Below are 25,630 nucleotides of genomic sequence, written 5' to 3' on the forward strand. Positions count from 1 at the left end.
AAACAAACAATGCTCGCCGAATCACTGTGGCACCTGTACAACGATGCGCGTCAACTGATGTGGGAGGCCAAATTCAAAAAGGTTCTTCGCACGTGCGGATGACGTTGGCGGAGCCACCAATCATACGCGAGCTGAAGTCGTTTCTGGCTTCCGCGGTGCTCCACGCTTTCAGTGAAAGCCTCAACATCCAGCGGGAAAACGTACGCCATGCAGCTTCTCTTGCACTCCGCTCCTCTGCGCGTGCCTCTTATTATTTTTTTTTTTTCCGAGGGCTTTTCTTCGCCCCCAACAGAGAGCGGGCAGCGTGCAACTGACGCTTGGACATCTTGGTGTTTTACAATGGACCGGTCAGGGACTCCGACGACGAAAGGCGCGACTCGGACAGGCTCGGACGTTTACGTTTTCTGCGAACGCATTAGGGCAGGCAGGCAGGCACCACTATGACAGGCATCGGTTGTTCGTTTCCAGTGGAAACTGCGTTGACCATAACGATCTTGCTGGTTTTAACCAAAAAAAGCTTCCCCCGGGTAAAACGCGAAACATATCATCGACTCTACAAAGACACACACGAAAAAAAAAAAAAAAAAAAAAAAACGAGCACGGGTTCGATATATCGTAACTCTCACAGCCCAGGCTTGGGGGTCTCAGTGAGCTGTGCACCCGGCACGGACTCATGAATGATGGGTTTTCTGGTTGCGCGCTAGGCGCGTTGCATCTTGCAGCAGCCCTGCTGCGACTGTGAAGCAAACCGACGAAAAGATACGTTGTAAAGAGGACTTCTCCTGATGTATGATGCTGACGAGAAATCATGCGTGCTAATGCATGACGCACTGTGTATATATCTACCGAGCAGGAACTAGTGATGTGTTTAATTTGACGGTTTCGTCAAAGTGTATGACATGCTTCATTCGACTGTTTTGTCAAAATATAGGACAACGTAAACAAAGTGCTGCTGCCTTCGCCAACATGTGTGTGTGTGTGGGGGGGGGGGATATATAGTTATTATGACAGAAAAGCTGAGCGGTCGGCCTCAATCAGTGTTCTGACCTACTACTCGGCGTTAAAGTAAGGGGAAAGGGCGTAGAAAGAAAGAATAGAGAAGACGTTGACTATGAGGATGAATGAAGGTCAACCCTTCAGCCATCCTTAATTGACCTTTCCCAACGCCTCCCATCACGTGTATCGTGATAAACCAATAACCAATCAATCAGTAGATCTAATATAACTACAACCAATCCAATGCTGAGCTTACATTGGTTCCATTACTGTTAACTGTGAATATGTACATGCAAACTTACAATAAAAATAAGATACTATCAGTCTATAGTGTTGGATCTGGAGAGGAGTGGTGAATACAGCAACACATCAACACATTAGGACATCTACATAATAACACTTCGGCAAATCAATACGCTAACAGAGATAATACCATAACGCAATACAAATGCTATTCTTGCAAGCATTTCCAGAAAATATACGAGACAACACAACCATGTTACGCGGAAGCTCAACCCTTTTTCCAGTGTTTCTACAATTCATAGTGCGGCGCGCCCCGCTCGGCTCCTTGCAATAACACCACCCAGATGGCGCTCGCCTCCGCGCATGCGCGGCGGCGGCGCACGGAGGCGGAGGAAGAGAAAAAAGAAAGCCTTAAAAGCTCGCCTTCGTGCATAGCGTTCGCCACCAGCATTTCTCGGTAAACATTACGGTTACATGGGCTGCACTTGACGGGAAGCGTGAGAAGCAGTCAGGGGGCCTTTGAATGCTATATCGCGTTCCGCTCTTAAAAGGCGAAGGTTAAGAGTCCTCCGAATTTTGCGATTTACGCGGGAATGAAAAAGTGACGGCCTGTGTGTACGTCATCGCTCGTTGCTTACCGACATTACGTTTCTCCTGAATCTGGTCGGATCTGGTGTAAGGTGTTGCCTGTTAGCACATCGGCGTGCATGGCCTGCAGACGTATCGACGGTTTAGGCCCAGCGAAGGCCTGAACCGAGCCTGGGATGCTGTTCTGCACCAGCCGCCGTGTCGAATTCCGCCATATTGGCGTTCTTGAGTCGATCATAGATGGCGTAACCGTCGCCTGTGAGGTAATCAAAGGTGACAGTAAGATGGCGAATTTGACAATATGGTGACCTTTGCAATTGTGCCCCTGGTAAAGGGTATATACGTTCTGTCGCAGCGCTCGCCCGTTCTATCCATGGTTCACTGTACATTTAATGAATGTAATTATGGACTTCGGTGCCGCGAGCAGTATATATATATATATATATATATATATATATATATATATATATATACACGTACGTGATCCGCACCGGTTCCTACGAAGTCTAACCTCGATATGTATTCTCGTTTGTATGCAGCGGACGTTGAATATCGCCCGTACACACACGTATGCGTGAGTCGTTGGAAGACCCGCAGGATGAATCTGTGCACATATGCCGGACTCGATCGATCGGAAAAAGGCTGCAGTGTAACATGGAAAGTCGCTGAGAAATTCTTACCCTCCTCGGACCCGCAGACCGCGCAGAGGACATAGTCGCTTTTCAAGTAGGTTCTTATTACAGATTCCTATGTTGTCAACGTGAAACTGCCTCCTAGCCCCCCCCCCCCCCCCCCTTCTCTACCTTTTACTGCTACCAAGGGTTCACATCGCCACAGGCACATTCGAAATAGCTCTGGAAGCCTGCCAGTACAATTACTAGGCGTATCGGTACTTGTAATATGACAGGAGACGGCGTGTGCACACGTGTATAATTAAAGAATACATGCTGCGTCCCGTGACAATTGTCTCTTCCCGCTCTTGGTATGCTTCACCGCAATACTTCGCGTACGCTTCACCGCGTAATACGGCTTATTGAGGCGAAGGCGACGTTCGGGAACCTGCATTTTACAACGCGTCGTGTTTTCCGAGCTTCGAAGCTAGGATTATAAAGGCAGAGGTTTTAATGAAAAGCACCGAACAGCAAGAAGGTTGGTAGCGAACGTCGAAGTAGCTAGGCCTAGCGTTGCTGCGGTGGTGGCTACGGCTTCCAGCAGATCTGCGTGCGAGAACGCTTGTTCGAGGCGGCGAGATCATCAAAGCGGAGGTGGTGGTGGCTTCGATCAATGCCGTTTCGGACCTGCGGTCATGGCAAAAAGTCCGGAAAATAGGACGGCGAAGGGTTTCTGCGACCGAAATTTCAGACGTTCTTATACATTGACTCTATGGGGCACCGCGGCGGTGCCGCGAAGGCGTCCGAATTATCGGTCATGACCGAAAAATCGGTCGTTGACTGCAGTTGCATAACCCTACTGAAAACATTGTATTGCGGTGAAAACGCGAAAATAGCGCACTTTTGCACAGTTGGTGCAAATGGCACTTGAGTGGGCGCAACCAGAAGCAAGCAAGTTGAATTGTATCAAAATGGCGCAAATGGCGCAGTTGAACCACCACTCAGTCATGTCCGTAGTCACTTCTACTCACACTTATCAGTACCCATTCACGCTTGTACTCGCATCCACTCCAACTCACTCACTCACTCATTCACTCACCTGCACTCACACTCGCAAACTGTCACTCACATTCACAGCGACATGCACTCAAAATTGCCGACATCGACTGTCGATCGCACTCACGTTAACCGGCACTCACTACCGCTCATACTCACCCTTCGTCACACCATCTCACGTCTCTGAAATCAGTGTCGCGCGAGTATTAGCCCGAATACTCGCGAGCGAGTACGCTGACCAATGCATTCCCATGCTCACTGAACCGCCGCGCTTGCAGATCTCTCATAGACACTAGCGCCACAGTTCCCCCTGGTGGTTGTTTGTAGGAAACTACGCGAATGGTTTCCCAGGGGGCTCGAAGAGGTTATCAACATCGCTGGCGTACGATAGTACACCAGCGCCGCTTTCGAGGCTGCCCTGACGGAAAGCTATCTCCGCGGGCCAAGCGCGAGGCCACTCCATCTGCGGCACGCGCCCTGTGAGGGCCGGTGAAAGAGGAGCTCGTCTGTCGCGAGCCTCTCTACCGGTTGCACCGCAGTCGCAGCCTCACGTGCCGGGCACATGGAGCGGCATCCGTCCGCGCGGACTCGCGTTTTTTTTTTTGTTTCTTTTCCCGACATTCTTTTGCCGCCGCGGCTTCGATGACGCACGTGTGGACACTGGGAGCCGCTGGCCGATGTGGAGCACGCCGGCTCCCTTCTTCGACCCCTTTGACCCTCGCCCCGCGCAACCCTCCCGACGACGACGACGACCTCCCGCGTGCGGCAGGAGGCTCCCCACCAGAGGGTTCGGGTTTCGAGTCACCGGTGCGGCAAACAAACAAGCAGAACCGAAAAAAGAAGCCTTCCCGCTAAAGATGGACACCACCTGCGCACCCCTCTCTCACCCCTTGTCCACTGGGCCTAGAGAAAGAGAGAGAGAAGGAGGGAGGAGGGACATTAGGGAGCGTGAAAGATTGCGGTTACGCGATGCTCCCCCGCTGACGGTTCTTTTTTTAGTCTACTTTAGGGATGCGCGCACGCGCGCGTGCGGCAAACGGAACAAAGTTGTCCGTCTGGCGGCGGGCGCCGGATGTCGTAGTTACACAACCCGGCCCGTGCTTCCACGAGCGGAACTACAGAGAGGCCAGGTCGCTGGGATGTACTACAGGTCAACTCGAGAAGCCGTCCGAAGGTGGCTTGCGACAAATGCACGCGGCGCCCGCGGTCTCTGCTCTTTGAGCGCCGCGCGACACACATGTAAAAATAGCGTGGATGCAAGTACACCCGGTCTTCAATTTGCTTCGTTACTTAAAGAAACACATGCGCGCGTTTGTCACCCCGGTGCGACAGTAGGTTGTTCGCGCAATTTACAATGAATGCCTCGACTATTTAACGTGGCGGTTTTCGTAGCGGCATAAAGAGCACCATGCATGCGTGGTAAAAGCGTTCACAAACAGTCTAAGACAAGTTCGAACCCTTTGGCGTAGCGGCATGGAGAGCACGGTGCGTGGTCAAAAGCGTTCACATACAGTCTAAGAAAAGTCCGCACCCTTTGGGGTTTGTCTCGTTAGGACTAAAAAACCAACCCAAAGGTGTTAACATTTTTATTTTAGCATACAGCTCAGAAAATTAAGAACACACGTATGTCGTATCGCAAAGCTTTTATCTCACGGAGTTTGTCTCAAAAAATTTAATTTAATTCTGGGGATTTTCACGTGCCCGAAGGAGTTTGTCTCGTCGTTTGAAGCTTTATTGAGATTCGGGAGTTAAAAATGAGACCAGAAAAACGACCTCGTCCACATTTCCGATTTTCTTATTGGTGCTCCGTTAAAGGACCTCTTTTGTCTCGAATACACATACCACCACGATGGAAGCTGTAAATATGACAATATGGCGTACGTGACGTCATGCGAACATGCTCCTCGAGGCTGCGCTTGCAAAGTGACGTCACAAGCTCGTGCGCATTCAGACAGGCAACTGCGCTGATGCTACAGCACACATCACCGGAGTGTATAGCACACAGAGAGTGTATACGCGTGCCGGCCGAAAAGTTCGCAAGTAACAACACATCGTGTTCGGCTGCAGGCCGCCCTTGTATAGCCAGGTAAAATAAAGTCGGTCTCCTTCGGCTAGCACGGCATCTGCAACGGCAGCAGTTCAACGCCCGCTCGAAACCGAGTGTTAAGGCGCGCTGACCATTGTGGTCGTGCCATCTGCGCTTGCGATGCGACGAGAAATCCGGTACACACGGGCACAACACGCGCCTGCTGCAGCGATCGCCATTGACGCGGAAAAACCCGTTTTATTGCCCAATAAATCAGGCCCCCGGCGCATTTCTTTGCGGACGGGGTGCGAGCGCGCGGAAGGGGCATGGGGGGGGGACCGCGAAAAACGTACGTTCCGTCCGTGGCATCCATGGTCCGCGGGGTCCGCGCGCCTTTCGAGGATTCGTCGGCGAGGGTTGCCAACGGAGTTCGCGAAAAAGGTCTGGGTTTAGCGCCTGCGAGTGGGAAAGGCGAGGGATCTCGCGGCCGTTTGTTCACAGCGTCGGCGTGCATGGAGCCATTTGGCGCCACAGCAGAGAAATCGTGGTTCGAATTGTGCTTTCGCGGGTTTGATGACCGCTGCTCAAAAGGAACTGGCACGTGAAACTCGCGCGGCAGCCGCATGTTGCTAGCACCTTGATTCTTTCTTTTTCTTTTTTGTTTTCTGTTTTCGTCAGTCTCCAGACTGTCGCACAAGCTCTGCTTCTTCTCATGCCAGCGGCAAATAGAGGAGCAGCCGCGAAACTGATAAGACCTCGGCCTTTTGTGGTATTGGGAGAATGGTGACGACAGTCGGCGTCAAGAGAGGCGTGGAACTCGCAGCATCTCCGCAGCGCCCAGCAGTAAAGGCTCAGCTGTACTGTTTTACTCGCTCAGATTGAGGGGCAATGGCGGAAGCCACGCCTCGTATATTTATAGGCTTAAAGTTTGTCGCTGAAAGCACGAATTGATGTCCGACGTGTTTAATGTTACAGCTCTTAATTCACTGTAACTGCTCTTAATTCACTGTAAGTGGTGTTGTGGTCCTGCCACGTCCAAGTGGCTTTCCATAGCTTTATCCTGCACGTTGTCTGTCGGGAAAGCACAGCAGCGTCGTCCATTCATCGACTTAGTTTATTAATTGCAACATGAGAGCTCCCGTAATATTTCGCGGTATTTCGTAGTATTTCGTGCGCGCTATAAAGTGAAGCTATTCCAAACTGTTCCTATTGCATTTCTGCAATCAGCCTTCCACGATTCGTCACAGTGTTCGCCCCCCCCCCCACCCCCCCGCCTCTTGCCTTTCTGTCACGCGACGTCACGAAAACCACAAGAACTTCCCATCTGCTATGACATGTACACACTGATTATGCACGATTAGGTCGAACAAAAGAAAAAAAGATTACTTCTCGATCTATTTTTTTCGGACTGCCCCGTTCCGAGAGGAATAGAAAATCGCTGCCCGCCGATCACTCGACACTGGCTACTCGGAGATGCCTGGGAGAATGTATTTATTTGCTCATAACAACAGAAAAACACGTTGTAGTATAACGTTCTCGATTCCTTCTGACAAGTATACGACATCGCTCTGCGAACTCTACTTCACTGAGGATCCGTTCTGGCGGCATTTTTTACCCTCCGTTGCACGCCGCCGCAATCGTCTACTATAGTTACCGCAAGCTAAGCAAGGGCAAGCTGACCGATCGCAGACGCCGGCACCATCCTCCTCATCCGGTTATCTATAGTTTCACGGCGCTAGCCCGCGGCCCCACCGAAATTCTCTTCGCTTCTGGGTGTTCATTGTCTCTTGTCATTCAATTAGATAAGAAGAACCAGTCAAGGTAGGCAATGCTGTTCTCTTTGAAAGCAAACAAAAGTGACCTCCTATAATCGAGTTTGATTGGGCTGTTCGAAACAACGGCTGCGAGTCACCGTCCGAAGCTTGCGTCGGTGGTTCCGTAAATTTGACGTCGGAAGACACGGGACGGACTGGCATAGTTTTACGCCAAGGGCCCAGGGCTGGGGTAATGCATCGATTCTGGTGCAGTATACTTTTCCTTTTTGTTGCGCTTCGCCATCGGTCCGAGCGGCGCTCTGCCTGCGCGATCACCAGAATCGGCTGGTCGTGAACGCGGAGTACGATAAGAAAGGCAAAAATCGAGCGGAAGGAATCGCCGAATTATACCAGCCCTGCCTTCTACAGCGTACTTATTCACAACGTGTATGCCACACCGAACCTATATATATAGTTTGCAAATTTCCTATGCGAACTATATACAAGAAAAGCGCTGGCTTATAAATCTCTCGACCCTTGGTTAACCATGTGTTACAAAACTGAGGACGCTTCACCTCCTCTTCTCTTGTACTCCTCCGCAGGTCCGATGCGTGAGACCGACATGGACGACGACCCGCGCGGCGCCATGGCCGAAGAAGGCGGCCGGGAGCGCTCGGACGCGTCTTGCGGCGAGGACAGCGACAGCGACTCGGCGCTCAACCCGCTGGCGCAGCTGCAGAGCGCGCTCCAAAAGACCGGAGCCCTGGGCTCGGCCCTGGAAGGAAGCGCCGAAGGGAGCCCCACCGCGCCGGGCCAGACTTCGTCCACCGAGGCGGGCGCCGCCGCCGACGCCCCGAGCCCGTACCGGTGCCACATGTGCGCCTTCCAGGGCCGCTCCAAGGCCGAGTACAGCGGCCACATGGCGACCCACCTGGACCACAAGTGCCCCATGTGCGACTACCGGTCCCGCACGGAGGGCCGGCTCAAAAGGCACGTCAAGGACTTCCACTCGGACGACCAGTGGCAGATACTGCCGGGCGCCGACGACTGCAAGGACCGGACGTTCCGGTGCCGCCAGTGCGGTCACGTGGCCGCCAGCAAGACGGACTTCTGGGAGCACAGCAAGCTGCACATCCGCACCGAGAAGCTGCTCAGCTGCCCCAAGTGCCCGTTCGTGACCGAGTACAAGCATCACCTCGAGTACCACCTGCGCAACCACTTCGGCTCGAAGCCGTTCAAGTGCCCGAAGTGCAACTACAGCTGCGTCAACAAGAGCATGCTCAACAGCCACCTCAAGTCTCACTCCAACGTGTACCAGTACCGGTGCGCCGACTGCAACTACGCCACGAAGTACTGCCACAGCCTCAAGCTGCACCTGCGCAAGTACGCCCACCGACCGGCCGGCGTGCTCAACTCGGACGGCAGCCCCAACGCGTTCCCGATGCTGGACGTCTACGGCGCCAGGCGGGGTCCGCGTCGGGGCCCGCGAGGCTACCCACCACCACCGCCACCGCTGCCGCTGCCACCACCGCCGCAGCTGCAGGAGACCGCTGTAGCAAACCCAGATCTGAACGGTGAGCTTGCAGGGGTACGCATGGTTACATGGTACGCAGAGGTTACGGTATAACAGCTGACAGTGAAGTGAGAGAGAGATGCAAATAAGTTGGCAGTGAAAAAAATGAAAGAGCCCCTAAGTCTCCCTCTCTAACGTTTGCCCATGTAGCTCGACACATTGTTGCTTGACATCCAAGCCACAACGGGGAGCATCAGGATTTGCGTGATTGCCGTTACCGTTAATTGACAAAGCTTAATTGCGACTATGTAACTAATTAATAATTTTGTTAATGATACTTCAGGGTGTGAGGGGGACGGGGAACTTATTGTAATTTCAGAATTGAAGTCAGTCAGTATTCGAAGCATAACACTTTGCTAGGAATTGCTGTACCAGTTGACGCGTTTTCTCACTTAAAGAATGCAGCAAGGTAAACTTGACTGAAACAGCAGTACATTCTGAAACGGCACATTCATTTTGGGTCCGTATTTTTTTTCCTAAATTAGGCACGAGATTTTTTAGGAAAAGGTTATGCTTTGAGTACTGGCCGACTTTATATGATTATGCAATTTAGTTAAATAAACGTTCATTATTTGTTAGTGCAATTTTATCATACTCGTATTGGCATTCCCCACCACTGCTACGACGCTTGATTATAAAAAAAAGCAACTATTTTATCGAATCCTTATCTTATCCCTGCCTCTATTAACACAGTCTTTATCTCGTCCGTAAACTTACTACTCTGTGCGGATTACCAGATAACCGCGCAGCCGCGTGAACGGTAGCATCAACGCCCGTAGCGACATCTTGTAACTCTTTGCCCGACTACAATGCGTTTGAGACGTTTCTTGTGCCGCGTGAATGTTCTCGTGGAAGGAAAACCATATAAGGACGCGTCATGTTAACGATTGTGTCGCAACGTTTTACGCGCGCAGCTAAGTATAAACTACGGTATGCCACAGCAGTGCTAACTTTGCGTGCTCTATGGATAGGTTGGCTACTCCGGTTAAGCCCTGCGGCGCAAGATGTCGCAAGATGTCGCTACCAGTGTTGTAGATATAACGCCGTACAATTCTTCAAACGGTAAACAATTTACGGACAAGTATGAGACTGTTCATCCGAAACACGCGACGTTAAAGGTGTTCTAGCTAGTCGATTGATACACAGCAGATAACTATACACAGTCGCTACGTCGGCGACATCAACAGTGGACTTTCTCCCATCTTAATCTTCTCCTCCCGTTTTCCCTTTCCTCCAGTGCAGGGTATCCGGCAGGGCTCAATTAGTCTTGGTTAACCTCTCTGCATTTTCGCTTATCCCTGCCCCCTTCCCTCTTTCTCTGTAGCTATAGTCGACAATGTCTTGACCGCGGCGGCGCTCCTCCTTTCCCCCAGTGCAGGGACAGCAGCTGGTGGGCCTGATCCCGGCCGTGGTGTGCGCACAGCAGCAACAACAGCAACAGCAGCAGCAGCAGCAGCTGCTCCGAGCCGCGGCACTCGTGGCTCCGGGCACCGTGCCGTGGAAGTGCAGCGTGTGCGACTTCACCACGGCCGACGAGCAGCAGCTCAGCCGGCACGTGCTGGGACACGCGGAGAGTCAAGACCTGTGTCGGCTGTACGGCATACGGAGCCTGCCGGGGGCCGCGCCGCCCATGCCGCCGCCGCAGCAGCAGCCGCCGCCACCACCCGTGGCGATCGCCACGCACCAGCAGCAACAGGACGCCCAGCCGGAGAGGCCGGCAGTCGTGTCCTCCACGTCGAGCCACGAGCTGCCCCCTCCGAGGGACGAACGAAAGGGCTCCCCCCTGGACCTGAGCCGCACGCCCCCGGAGACGACGCGCAGTCGACGCAAGGGCAGGGCCACCAGGATCGACAAGCTGTGCATGCGACTCCAGGACGGCCCCGAGGTCAAGACCGAGACGTCGCCGCCGGCGAGCCCGGTCCAGACGGGGCCCCCCGTGCTGGCGTCCCGCGAGGGCTCCGACCCGGCCGACGGTGCGAACAAGCCCAAGGACTCGTTTCGCTGCGCTTACTGCGACATCGCGTTCGAGCACTGCATCATGTACACGGTTCACATGGGCTACCACGGCTACCACGATCCCTTCACGTGCAACATGTGCGGGCAGCGGAGCGAGGACAAGCTGGCCTTCTTCTTGCACATCGCACGCGCTGCGCATCTATGAGACTCCTTCCGCGAGCGCTGTAGGTGGCGCGAAACCGTGGACAAAAAGTATACCTACGGATAGTGCCGCATTGTATATTCGCAGAGAGATACCACACGTCTCAGGGACCGTATTACTGTCGACAGTAAGTGCGCACGTAAGGTGCAGATTATGGACAGCCTGTTGTACAAACGTAGAGAGAGAGAGAGAGAGAGAGAGAGAGAGAGAGAGAGAGAGAGAGAGAGAGAGAGCAGATTTATTGATAGGAAAGGTGCAGAAGCTGGCCGGTGAATTTTGTCTGGCCTGCTACTTCAAAACTGGGATAAAGTGTTTACAAGAGAAAGCTTTAGCTCGGAGCCAACTGCGATACCGCCTATATAGGGTGTGTGCATTCTTTCGCTGCACCAAATTTTCGAAATTGCCAGTAGCAGATGGCGCAGTTCTAACCATTGAGCTAAATTACTCGACGCGGCGGCCATTAGTTCTTCGAGAAATCAAAGTGCGAATTTGAATAATTACATATCACTAATTTACCTTTTAATCACTTTACGGCACATATTTCAAACTACAAATTGTAGCTACTAGGTTTCCAAGACAAACACGTACACATAGTGTGTGTGTATACATATATGTATCGTCATGCAGCCTCGATCAGACAATGCCAAATTCTTGCATGCAATGCGTCCGCTGCTGGCAAGACGAGCGTGTAGATGTATATATTTGCAGACCTATAGGAGTGGGCTGCACCGATCTCGTTCGTTGTCATCCAGTGCCATTTTAAGTCGAAGGGGAACCACTTTCCGCTGTGACTAGGTGGCCGTGACGTTGCGCTACTGAGCGCTATTATATATATGTCGCAGGCACGATCCCCGTCTGCGATGGCCTCATTCAGACATGGGCGGAAAATGGCGCAAACGCTCGCGCATACCGTACTCTGGGTACACGTTAAGGGAGTGCTGACGTGGAATTGTCAACCTGCTTTTGATGTCTAGAACCTTTCGTTTGACGCAAAAAAAAGAAAAAAGAGGAGTCAAATAAGTCAAACCTCCTTATAGGGAAACGGGCTATAACAAAGTATAGGTGAAATTCCCCTTGAAATACTCGTAGAGATTCACAGTGCAGTACATGTAATAACGAATATAACGAAGTAATGGGTATAACGAAATGATTCTGGCGCTCCCTTGCCATTTCGTTATAAAAGACGAGATTTTGCGCTTGTTGTGTCTTGTCACTCCCAAGCGGTCAAACTTAATCCGGGGCCCTCGGCTCGCCCCCCCCCCTCCCCCCACAGCCCACTGTGCATAACCAGACTGTGCAGTTTCCGTACGTTAAACCCAATAATTGAAGTGATAATGCACGGGGGCCGCATTTCGTAATTATTATTATTTTGTTTATTTTATTTTATTTTTTTATTCGTAACTGCCACGCACATAGCGATGCCTCGGCCGTTAACGCCGGAATCGGCCTCTGTGCGGCGCTCGTGAAATGCGGCCTCTGTATGCCGTTTGCTGAACGCTTCACACGTACAGACAACTCTTAGATAAGCCTTCGCGTAGGCGGTTGTAAATGGACCGTTTCGCGAAGCACACTCTGCACTGACCGGCGATCAACTAGTCAGGGTGAAATGTGATCTCGGCGGCTTCGCGTCTTCACGCCACCCAAGCCAAGCCAAGACGGAACCGCTTCGACGCCGGACACATGCGAGTCGAAATGCAGAATCAAAAGACGCCGATTGCACCGTACGGAATGCAGTCGTACATATGTAATATAACGATGTCTATGTACACGCGCCAGATTAAAAATGTAGTGTTCGACAAGTAAAGATATGTCATCTTGTCCTGGAGCCCGTGTATTATTTTCCACGTGCACCTGAATCGGATGCACTTCATCACACTGCAGTTCACAGATATATGTTTAATGTGCAGATATAGTGAAGCGATGAGACTTTGTCAGAAGTGAAAGAGAGAAGAAGAAAAGAAACATGCGCAGAAACCACCGTGATTGTGAATGTAAGCGAACAGCTGAACGCGCCTATAGAAAGCAATTTGCTTTACTAAATACGCTTGAAGCCGTGTAATCGTCACAGTGAGGATAATTAAGCAACATTTGTTGTTTCATTGAGTAATTCGACACAGAACAGAGCCGCCAACCAGCACAACTGTAGCGGTAGCATATAGGTCAACAACGCGGCCGTAGTCAGAGAGCTGTGCAGTAATAGTAGGCGCTCAGCGATCAATGTGCCCCGCAGTGCATTTTGCATCGGTGCCTTTGTACAGTGTAACAATAATTTTACATCCTCAAGTTAAGAAGGGTGTAAATCTGTCTATCACTCACAACCTTACACCCTTTTTGGGTGTAAGGGTGTTGGGTAATAAACAGATTCACACCCTTTTGTCACTTTTGAGGGTGTAAATTATTTTACAGTGATATGGGCGGTAAAAGTTGAGGAATCCCAGCCGCCAGTCGCCGGCCACGTCTTTTAGCTTCGTACGAAGTCAAGATCTTCGTATGAATCCCCCCTCATTAAACAATTAAATGCCTAAACATTTAAGTACTACACATGAAGTATAGTTTACGCTCGCGTAAGCAATGAATGTGTTTAATAATCGTGTTTTGCACTTTGTGGTCGCGAAACACACAAAACAACAAAAAGTAAAAGAAGAAACGTTCTTGCAAGCATCAGATTCCCGATGATGTGCCTTCGTTGCGTTCCCCGGATAAGGAAACGGCGGGATGGCTCCAACAAGATGTCGACCAGCGGCGAACAAAATGCGTGGAATATCTATACATTCTTTTATATTGTAACGTTGTATAGAGACGGCGAACAACCACAGTGGCGCAACGCGAGTCATGAAAGTAATTACTGTTCATTGGTCGCGAACCTGTGCCCAGCAAAACAAGTAACACTCAGCGAAACGATAGCGGTGAGCACACTCGCCTATCTTCGAATTATGGCCTGCGGATGAGATGCGTCTGCTATTACGCATGGCTCAATGAACCTTCCAGCGTAATCGCGGCTGTTGCTCGCGCAAGTTCTAGTATGTAAACACCACCCAGCATTTGGCGTCGCGCACAGAATCTGATTGCACAAGGCTCGGCGACAGCGTAAGCAGCAGATAGAACAATCGATAACGTTCGAGAAACTTCAGATACACAAAGGCGCGTCTTGAGCTGAGCGATAACCTTTAACATTTGTTGGCAAGAAATGCGATCCACTGGAGAACACACGTAAACATTCGTAGCGATATCTCGCTTCTCCTTCCGATCCTGCTTTCTTCCCCCCTCCCCCCCCCCCCCCCCCCCGCCCGAGATATACAATAAAGGAAAAGGACCCTTGGCAAGCGCAATAACAAGGTACGTCTGCGCACGATTTACTGCATTCCGGGTTCTTCGGACGTCGGAATAACGCGACTGACACATATCGAACGCGGATACCTCGAAATGTGTCCTCTTCTATGAGGACACATTTCATGAGGAGTGTGCTGAGGAGTGTGCAGAACAATTCTCTGGTTGGATGCATGTTGAAGGCAATCGAACATGCGCATAAGACGGGACGTGTAGTTTATAAACGACTGGCACAGCGCCGGCAATAGCAACCGTTCTTTATGGCATATATCAACTGCGGCATGTAGGAAAGATAACTTGCGTCGAAAATGTAAAAGCGCGGATTCATGAGTGGCGACTATGCTGTCTCCGGACTATCGTGCATTTCGATAAGCGGCGTATAATGCACTGCAATGTTGAGACACAGAAGCCACGCTAACACATTATTCACCACCGTGTTTGTAGATGTGCTCGATTCTGAGTACGGCGGCAGCATTTCGCTGGGAGCCAAATGCAAAAAACGCTCGTGTACCTATAGGTCTAGGTGTACGTTAAGGAACCCCACAAAGTTAATGCGGTGTGCCCTCCGCTACGGCCATTCCTCATAATCATATCGCGGTTTTGTCTTTGTTACGTAAAACCCCATAATTTAATTTTACATTTAAACATGTACAAGGCAAAGATAGAGTATCCCAGCTAGCGTAGCCATGCTGTTCAAAGAAAATGAGAGAGAGATATATGATGTAAAGATGCGGTGGAAGGTATGATTTTAAGACTTACGGTGTTCAGTGGTCAGAGATCTGATGACCGGACACCGCAGGTCTTATATAGTCGTATTTCGCACCGCGATTCGTTAATAATTTTCCTCTTTGGACAGCTTGGCTAACATTAGCTGGGACACACGGTATACGTCCACAAAGATTAAGCAAAAGAAAAAGAATATTAATAATTAATAAATAACAAATAAATAAAAGAAGACGTGAGACGTATATACACATTTTGGTTTCCAAACAGTACCGCTTACTGGTTTTGTTTAGTTTCATCAATGTAATTTCCTGCCATGCAGTCAGCGCAATTGAAGGTATGCTGATGCACTCGAACTGGGGACGACATGCTGAAGCTTCGAGTATTTCCCGCTTCGCTTTGGCGATGGAGTGAGCGTAACGTTGCGTGCAAGTGTGGGCGGATAATCACGCGAGAAAAAAATCATGCGCTACTTCCTTTGTCATTGTGCAACGAACGGTACTCACTCTTGCAGACGTACCGCGGTTGAAGTCCTTTCCTTCGAGATTAGCGATACTACGCTGGCAGATGAGCGAATGTCTTTTTTTTTTCTTTTATCCTCGAGGAAAGCCGTGCATCGTGAATGGCCGGCAACACAGGCAGTCCTTATGTAGCAGCGGTCCGCGAACTTGGTCACACAGATTCATTCCATTCCTTAATATGCCAATCACTGTTTCACTACTACACACGTCTTCACTACACCGCTCCAGGTTGTGCAGCATGGAAGGATCACTGTGCGTTAGCGAAAACCCACTTGCACTTCCAACAGCTCATCGCGCAGAAGCAGGGCAGAAGCGGTAATGGTTTCACGTGCGTGCGCTTTCGCTCAGGCACCGTTCTGCCGATGATGATGAGGATGATATGGCTTTCCCCCTTTGTATCGGGTAGGTGCAAGTTTTGCTCCATAGCCAGTACTGCACCGTTACATCAAAAACAAAAAAAAGGGGGCGGGGGCACCGCCGAAAGCGCCATCTCGTTTCTTTAGAGTAACATCCCGGCCGCGTGCCCAGGGGAGGAAGGTGGGAAGAAGCGCACCGTCTTCCATCGCCTACAAGCACGGAGGAAGGAAACTAAGGAGAGGCCCTGACGTCACTCTTTGTGAAGCTAAAGTGAAGCCGGAAGTTGGCGTTGCTCATGGCGTTGCTCCGCCTATCGGGCTAGCTCTCCTCTCTTGTTTACATTTCTCGCGAAACCACGCCGCGCTGCGCGCAACCGTGCTGCTCGGGCCCGCGCGCGCCGCAGCAATACTAAGCAATCGTTAGCACGTTAGCATGATTCCGCCAAAGAGGGCAAAATTTCCCGCGGATATTCCTTCGTCCGTAGCCACTCCCGTGGCGCGGTACATTGCGTACAGCGTTGCATGTGCGCTCATTTCACGAACTTTAGTTCCTCCTGTCCCACCTGGCCACAGCAACACCCGGTAGAGCACGGTCCAGATAACGCAGCGCAACAAAACACGGAGACCAACGCAAACCTGCCCGCACGGCGCCTTTGCCACGGTACGAAACCTACGGAGCAGCACGTGTGAACGCACAGAACCATAACAAAGCCGCCATTGTGGCCCGAAAGGCGTGGCCGCTACAGCAAAGAAATAAAAAAAAACAGCAGAAAAGAGGACATACTACTACGTCATTTCCTCCACACTTTTCTCCTAGCGCGCGGAGGGGGTAGGGCCTCTCCTCAGTTTCCTTCCTCCATGCCTACAAGGCAGCAAGGGGTGGAGGGGAGCGTAATACGGCTATGGTGGCTAGCCACCATAATACGGCGGTGGCTGAGTATAGTGCCGCTCTAGAATCTGCTGTGGGTACAGTGCGCGCCGAGGGCTGTCTTCGTGTGCGCTGTGTTCTCGGCGCTTCGGTCACGTTGAAGATAGAGGCAGCAGGAAGGGCGATTCGCTCGCTGCTGCTGCCACGCTTCTTCACGCCAGCGTTTTGACAGCGAGTGCCCGCGATCATCGAGTGAGATGTGTTTATGTTTGCTCGTGCGCGCGAGACACCATGCTTGTTAATTTACTTAGTAAGCGAATGTTTACAAGTTTACAACTACTTTCCCTACTTCGTGTAGCTGTCTAATAATTTGGTATCGCCATCAATGCTTCGCCTTTCGGGCTAAATTGCGACATTCTTCAGATTGACAACACAGAAATATACAGCTTTAGTATGTATGTATGTGTGTGTGTATGTATGTATGTATGTATGTATGTATGTATGTATGTATGTATGTAAGACATCACAGTTCTCTGCCTCTGAATAACAGGGTTCTTTGTTATTCTGAGTCCGCGTTAAATAACAGCAAAATTATTTCGACGTTCCGGCCAAAAACAGAAACATTAACAGAAATAACAGAAATAAAGCATACGCCTGTAACAGGTGCGTAATTAGCAGCCACATACCTGGTTATTATTCACACACGGTGAACCATGGGGGACGGGAAAATTATTTGAATTTATTCCTTGAAATCATAAAATCTCAGATCTCCAAAGATGCAGGGACGAAGGGCAATGAGCGCCTGACAACGGTCCCTGACCCCGCACAGTAGCAACTGTACAACGCACACAAAAAGTACAGATTTGCTACAAACAATTTTAATATTTAAACAAGGAATAATACTTGGTGCTCTAAGTCTACTTCGAAAATTTGTCGCTAGTGAGATCGTATTGTCGAGGTTGTACATAACAGAGTACAATCAACATAAAAGACTTGCAATATTCACACAAAAAAGGAAAGACAGGAGATGTGTGAGGCCCTCCATATTTACAACACAACTTGAGCGACGTAGTTGTTTTTGGAGCAGTTGCAATAACTTTCAGTACCTGTAATTATATCACATACTTTAAGGCGTTCACTATACATGACTGCCCCCTTTGAAACCTTGCTCGCATGTAACGTTTTCGAGCACTTATTGTTAAGGAATTTTTACAATGCCAGTAATCCATTAACACAGTTTACTTCGCCGCAACATCGACCAAAGCGCACCCCCCGCCCCCCCGCCCCCCACCACTTCATTTCTGCTAGATTTGATCGCTGTTGGGTTCGCAGTTCTCATGCAGGACAGCGGCGGAAATTCTGCTTTATTCGTAAAACACATTCAAAAAGCTCCGGATCACTTGCCTGCGTAATTTACTACAAAGGTCGTAATCAGTCCCCTCACTTTGAACTTGGCCTTACCCGTGGTGTACCCTTTATTTTTGTCCCATAAACGAGGCGTTTTGTTTAGTTAGTGTTTAGTTAGTTAGGTTTAGCTAGCTTAGTGATTAGTTAGTGACTGAAAACATCGTAGAAACAGGAACGCCGTATGGCGCACGAAGATATACAAGAAAAAAAAATAATCAGGGTTCAGTAATTATTTGCAACACTTCTAATCAGGCCAGGAAGAAAATATTGTGTCACATTAGCACGACCCCCGTTTCCACGAAACACAACCCTGTTGTAACCTACAGCTGTGCAGGGAAGCATATATGTTATAGCGGCCGTATCACACTTTCTAACATTTTATTAAGATATTTTTTTTTTTAAAGAAAAGCTGTGTTCGATCCAACCACACTAAACTTCGCACGGAGATATGCCATATAGCGGGCCACCAATTTTGGCTAAATTTGATCTCGGTGGCATTTGTATTTCTGTCGGGGCAACGGTCTCGTAAGACAAACTCACAACGCTCTAGAGGGCTTGCGTTTTTATTGCCAAAGCCCCAATTACCCACCCATTTTTGAACACTGCCTACACATCAATCATTACTTGGTCCTTAGTGTCACTAAGCATAAAGAAGTTGCCTCGTTTAGCTCAACATTTCAGGAGAGAACGTGACCCGTCCGCTACCGCAATACACGCCAGATTGAGAGCCGGTACTTGTAGTACAGAAAGGTATTCTGCAAGTGTCCACCTAGCGGGCATGTCAATTTCGTCTGCTGCTGATGTGCTTGCTGACTGGCTGAGGGGCGCCCGTTTCCTCCTCATGTGCATTCCGGCCCAGCCAATCAGAACTTCAGCAGCAGGACGTGTCAACCATATGGACACTTAGAAGAAACCTTCAGGCACTATATACCTAGAGATTAACGGCCGCAAGGCGCAGTAAAGCCACTGTTCCCAGTTCTCGTGCCTCTAGTACAAGTAGTCTTTGTTTGTGCAGGGAAGCGCTCCCGGGTGGCGGAGATACGGAGAGATACGGCTCTTCCTTCTTCCTGTTTCCTATCATGTCTATCGCTAAATTCTTCCCATCGACATGGTTTATAAAATTGGCGGATCCCACGCACTGTGGGAATCGGATGTAAGCGAAGCTTTGTAGACTGTTTGCTTTGACTGACGATTATTAGCGGTGACGTTGGCGGCGAATGTGTAATTTCTTCAACGTTTGGTCCAATACGAGAGTGGCGAGTTGATGTAAAACGTTGCCTTTCGTGCATCGCTGCTGTTTGTCTGCATGGTCCACAGAACACACAGGGAGACGCGTTTGCTTGAGGCGTTGTTGTGCGTCACTGTTCATAATCTCTGCGAGGGTTGAGCATTATCACTCCTCACGTGACAGATCGCATCGTGGTAGTAGTGTAAACACTTTCGTGCCCGCTGGAAAATTGACAGCTTTTTGGCCTAGTAAACGATTTTTTTTTCTGCTACAGCAAATGCTTGATTTTAGAATGTAATGGTATCAATTTGTAGAATAAGGAATGCGCTTCCTAATCGCATTGTTTTCAAGCAAGCATTTATTACCAATTCTCTGAAAAAAAATTATTGAATAAAAATTCCCAAACGAAATCGAAAAAACTTCGGAAAAAAGATATCGATGCTGCTTTGTACCACGCGAACAGAAAAAAGAAATTTCGAAATACACATTTTGAAGAAAAATGCCATCTACAACATTCCTGCAAATATGTTTTTTCTATCTTCAGAAGTTCTTCATACACAAAGGAAAATGTTAAGTGGCTATCGTGCCACCACGCAAACCACCGCGCAGTACCGCTACACGGCAAAGCGGATCCTTCTCAGTGCCGTCTTCTCGCGTCTTCTCGGCAGGCTTCTCGCGCACAGTTCCACTCGGCTCCATTCTTTGCGCCGCCTCCGGCAAATGATCCTGCCCAAACGACTTTTGACACCGCGCAGATGGTAACTGTGACCTTTAGAACACAGCGGAAACCTTTAGATCTGAGCGCGGACGCGACAAAACGGTTCGGAGTAGAAAACGGAACTTACAGGCGGATACCTGTTGATGTACCGGGGCTATTCGGCACACTTTCGCCGTCCGTGCTAACGTGAGATGTATCGAAATCATCTTCCGAGTCGATGCTGCTACCACCATAGCAAAATTCTGGCTCAGACTTGTCTGAATACGTGGAAATTCGCTGTTTCCGAAGGGCAGCTACGCGCGACGTCAGCTCCATGTCGGAGGCTACGAGCGCTCGTCATGCGCGGCCATGGAGGAAAGAAAAAATACGTGCGGCTAAAGTGCGCTTTGAAAATCCCCCCTCCCCAACCCCGCCGCAATCAAAAAAAGAAAAAAAAAAAACAACACGAAAGCGAAACTAGAAAAATAGTTGCTCTTTCAGGCGCTGGATGGTGGTAGCTGTCCAGAAGCGCTCCAAGCGCGGCAAAATTTGAAGTTGAAAAACCATCGACAATATGTTATCGGTGTGTTAAACCTTAATTGAATTATGGGGCTGTAGGTAACCCAATGAATTATAATTGTACGTATACATTGTATACATACATTCGCGGTCTGCGCCACGTTTCGCTGCCTAGCGAAGAAACTCCCGTTCCGCGCGACGCTTCTTTCGGGCCTGGGTGTCCTCAACGCTGAGTGCACGTTTTGGAGCCATTCTGCTAGCGCGTGTTTACGGGCTCCTTCTGCATACGTGGCCGGCACACTGTTGAGACGCCAGTTCAAAGCGCTCTCTTCAGGCTACGGACGATTGTAATGTTTACACTATCACAGCCCAGCACGCGACCTGCACCCCCGGCACCTGCATTTTTGTCGCATAGGAAAGCAAGCAGAGTACGCGCAATACGTGCAAACTGCCGGCTGGGATGCGCGGAGCCGAGCGCCATCTGGTGGTGTTTCAAGAAACTCAGCAGCGCGCGTGGCAAGAAAACCATAAAGCAGCGCCCGGGATGTCGGGAGAAGTGGCAAAGAAAGCTTCGCTGCAATAACCCTCCCACCTTTCCCTGATCTCGCAGGCGATGGGCGTTCCACAATTTGCCTCGATGCCTGAGCACGTGCATCGCGGTATGCTAAAAGGTGTCAATCAATACGAGTACGAAAGTATTACACATGCTTTGTGGGAGATATGGGGTTCTCCTCCGTACTCTTGGGACAAAGGAACGACAACACAGTAGTGCAAACAATCACAAGGGCATTTATTGCACCTTCCATAGATCAATGCCTGCTAGCCGAGTTGCTATCCACAAAACATGCCGATGGGCGCGCGACAAATCTAGAAGTCCGACTTACCGCGACCTGATAGCGAGCGAATATGTTCGCCCCACGCTGGATCCCAACGCCTGGTCGTTCGCGCGTACTGTCACGCGAACGGTGTCCAAGGCGGCCACGCGAGACGGTCTCGCAGAAGCATGGGTCGGCGCACGCGCGGCACGTCCGTCCCGCTTGCTTCCCGAACCCAAAGAAGACGCGCCTTGTCTCTCGGCGCCCGAGTAACCCCGCCGCGGCGCGACACTCGCGCAATCTCTCGCACCGCGCTTGTACCACTCCGACTGCCGCGGGCGCCAGGCCACGCGAGCCGTGCGGGAAAACAGCATATCAGGGGATGCGTGAGAGTCGCGCATCCCCACAGCTTATACTTGGAGTTATAATCAAAACAACCTTTTGGTGCAATGGAAGGTGCTGTATACCTGACATTATATTGATCGTTCCACTATGTTTATGCAAATGCAATATCAACCACAGTGAGTCAATCATTCAGAAGCAAAACAACAGAAGGGGTGCTTGATGCACAAATTGCGCTGCAGAAGTTTTTCCTGCATGTGGCACAAAACATAGGAAAAATAAAAGATAATGTTATTGCAGTTCTTTTCTAAGCAACGATTATAACAAACATTAAAAAACCACTTCGTTTTGGTGGGATGTGAGTGCAGCTTTTGCCTTGTTCATTTGTTACTTTTGTAGCACCATGCAAATCCTGGGCTGATCGCTTGACAGCAAATACAATGAGTGACGGCTGGCACAGGGTCAAATGCCTCAGTGTTTACGGGCACTTGATGATGTATAATAAAGCACAAGTTGGCAAGAACAGAGAGCTAGCGGGGCTCAACTTTCCACGTTAACATGAGTGAGTGAGTGAGCAAAGCAACTTCATTAGGGGTGCCTGCAGAACAATTAGCCTTCCCCTGTAAGGGAGGCATCACCGTGACGCGGCCATGACGTCTTCCCGGCGTGTGGCGCCACTACTCCGGTCATGGCCGCACTACTCCCTTTGGTCGACCGCGCCTAGTCAACTCTTTTAGTATAACAGCTTACTACACTACAGTCTAATTTTTTACCACTGACAGTAATTGCAATGTCTCAACATCTTAAACTAATCAAACTTGCTAATAAATGCATGTGCATATCATTATTCAACAACTGATTCGATATTCAAAGCAAAGTATTTGTATTCTATTCCTATTTGAAAATTTTTATGTTTGCATACTTTGTACTATATCATACAAGTAATTTCAGATAATAGGCTAGCTTGAGACACTGGCATGAAAACTACTTCAAGACTGCAAAACATTATTTGTGCTTCATCCATTCACAAGCAATAAACTGCAACACATATCTCGTATATTACTTTTATTGTACAACCTTAGCCATATTCAACTAGTGTAAACACAATCCCCTCTCAATGTGAAGGCTTTGACAACAGTCTCAGCCCTACGCTGCCCCTTTTGTCACAGTTTTGCCAATGTTTGAAAGCAGCAATCCCGGGAGCTTGTCAGTTCTTGTGGACACGGATGCCAGTTTTTTCAACACGGATATCCCTTGCCAAGCACACAAACAGATGTGCACTTTCCTAATAAGGCTGTAGCAGTGCTGTTACCACTGCTGCCATAACATCGTTTTTTGCACGTCTTTTAACGCTATTCGTGACATGTTCCTTTTTTTTCCTTGTTTATCATGCTGTGCTGAAAGGAGCTTTATTAGGGGTGCTGGTAGCGGAAGCTTGTGAATGCAGCCAAGGAAGATGATGATCGGCTAGGCGCGAGCTCAGAATGCTGCAGGCTACAGGGCCAGACAGACGACATGCTGCTTTGTGGGCCACCTGCCACTGGACTTTGCCACCACTTACAACTAACTAGGGGTGTGAGATTATTCGAAACTTTTGATGAATGAATCGAACAGTGTCTTACTCAGTTCAGTCTTTGAATCGAATAGTCACTATTCATTGATGCCAATATCTTTAGAATACTTCTCAAGTAATTCAGAACCTGAACTGAATAAACATAAAATTGGAGCAAAAGTATGACAAATTTCCCCCCTCCACCGTCATATTACAGACATAAAACATGAAAATTTGCGTAGTGGAGCAGGCTACATTATTTACGTAGCCATACTATAATTACAGGCTGTACAGAGATCATTCGCTTTCTCTGAGCAGACCTGTGCATGTGGAGAAACTACCTGCTTGCTTCTCATGCTCCATCTGTGCTTTTAATAAACAACACTTCATAACATACTATGTGATGACAGAAACTTGCAAATACAAGGGATGTGAACATCGTTTTATATCAATTATGATAATGGCTGTTCATTATTCAAAAACTATTTAAAAAAGTATTCAATATTTGATTCGCTTCTGCCACTATTCAGTTCATATTCAATTTGGCCACAAAGATCACTATTCGCACACCTCTACTTACAATAAAACGTAGATGGCCCAAATATACCAGCTGCCTACAATGCAAAATGGGGTCCACAAGTTTCTTGAGCACATCTTTGCTTCCTATACAAATCACAGCGACATCAACTGCCTTTTTTCACAGCTGTTGGCCATGAAAAAATGTCAACATGAAAGCTAAGCAAACAAATGAGAGAGCATATATAAATTGCTGGCTATGGCATCTGTACAACAGAGCACGTGCATATTTTATTATACCTAGCTAGACTTATAAAAATAAGTAATGGACATGACCCTTCAGCTCCAGACAGAACACTGTGTCGTAGGGTTCATCTCTGTGCCAGAGGCACACTGAAATGCATCAGCGAATTCACGGTTGTTGCTCAAGGCCAGGTTCGTCCTGGAATGCAAAAACGAGGAGTACATCAGCAAGGCCATGTGCTACTGCTACATTGAGAAGTGGCCTTCCAGTTAGTAGGTGGAGGCTACACTGACCTTCAATGCAGGACAATGGCCTCTCTCAGCTATCTACGGTTACCTCTGCCTTGGTGAGCCAATTGCATCCTGTGCCAGCAAATCTTGGACAATCTGCCTTCAACTGCATTGTTAACTCTATCAGCCTTACGTGCGACCGATGGTGGTGCTGCCATTGGCACTTCTGCGACGTCCACAAGGGAACTCGCATTTGTCATCTCCCCTCTCCGAGGGAAAGTAATATATATTATTATTATTTTTTTTTTTTAGAGAAGCCATTTAGTTCTGCTTCGTCGTACGATTTGTTTACACTGGCTCTCTTTCATGTGTGTAGCATGATGCTGTCAGAGTACAATCTCTGTATATATATATATTTTTTCAGGAGTCAATTTTATAAAAGTGAGTTCTGTTAGGCCAGCAAACATCATATACTATGAGGTAGAAGCAAAGCAGCAGTAAGCAGAAAATCTTTTTTACAAGCTTTTAGCGATGGCAATGGAGCTAATTGTATATGTGCTGCCGATGACAAGAGAAATGCCATGTGGGACCCATTGTAAATCCATAATGCAATGGACATATTAATATATTTTTAGTACATGTTAAGCTGTGCAAGAAAACATAGGCACGAAGGTGAAGTAAGGACAGGACTGCCCTTTCTTCACCCCTTGACCACGTTTTATCGCGCCGTGCAGCTTGTCATGAAGTCATGCAAACTTGCCCAAGTTTCCATGCTTAGAAGATTTTAGTACTACATGAACTTAATTAGGCTTGCAATTTTTGTACTTCAACCAGACATGACCCACCTGTATCTTCCCTTGCTCTTGTATGAGCAGCGAATGTCTTCAATGCTTTTTTCAACTGAGGGAGCCTCGCAGTGACTCTAGAAAAAACAAAGACAAGATCATATAAGACGTAGATTAATGTGATCTCCAACAATAGAGCTCATCGTACAACAGGTGCAGTCTATTCAGTTCAGAGTTCAATGCTTTTAAGAAGCCAATGCGTCATACCCCTGTCAGATTAGCAATTTTTGCTGTCGAGAAGTAGGGGTGACAAAAGCTGGGGCCGAAACCATGATTGTCAAAGTTAATGATAGCTTTCTCGTGCAACCTGCTGCATATCCCCATGCCATTCATGAATCACGAAACCTTATGAGCACATCAGCAGACACACAAAGTGGCAACCTCGTTGCCAATCATGCCAAGTGGTACCACAATGCTGTGTACCTTGTAATCATA

General features: G+C 49.0%; 2 protein-coding genes across 2 annotated transcripts in view; one reads left to right on the plus strand and one right to left on the minus strand.

Annotated features, from left to right (window-relative positions):
• hb (zinc finger protein hunchback) overlaps positions 1-12,830 on the plus strand; it is a 35,226-nt gene extending 22,396 nt beyond the window's left edge. The window contains exons 2-3 of the mRNA XM_055071929.1: positions 7,877-8,848; positions 10,221-12,830. Of these exons, the coding sequence (XP_054927904.1) occupies positions 7,882-8,848; positions 10,221-11,008 (1,755 nt within the window). The 5' untranslated portion in view covers positions 7,877-7,881 and the 3' untranslated portion in view covers positions 11,009-12,830. The remainder of the gene's footprint in view (positions 1-7,876; positions 8,849-10,220) is intronic.
• Positions 12,831-22,821: 9,991 nt separating this feature from the next.
• The window catches only part of LOC126533523 (uncharacterized), a 55,529-nt gene continuing 52,720 nt past the window's right edge, over positions 22,822-25,630 (minus strand). The window contains exons 23-24 of the mRNA XM_050180692.3: positions 25,196-25,272; positions 22,822-24,318 (exon numbers count right to left, since the gene is read on the minus strand). Of these exons, the coding sequence (XP_050036649.1) occupies positions 24,216-24,318; positions 25,196-25,272 (180 nt within the window). The 3' untranslated portion in view covers positions 22,822-24,215. The remainder of the gene's footprint in view (positions 24,319-25,195; positions 25,273-25,630) is intronic.

The sequence above is a fragment of the Dermacentor andersoni genome, chromosome 7, assembly GCF_023375885.2.
Source record: "Dermacentor andersoni chromosome 7, qqDerAnde1_hic_scaffold, whole genome shotgun sequence".
Classification (NCBI taxonomy): Eukaryota; Metazoa; Arthropoda; class Arachnida; order Ixodida; family Ixodidae; genus Dermacentor; species Dermacentor andersoni.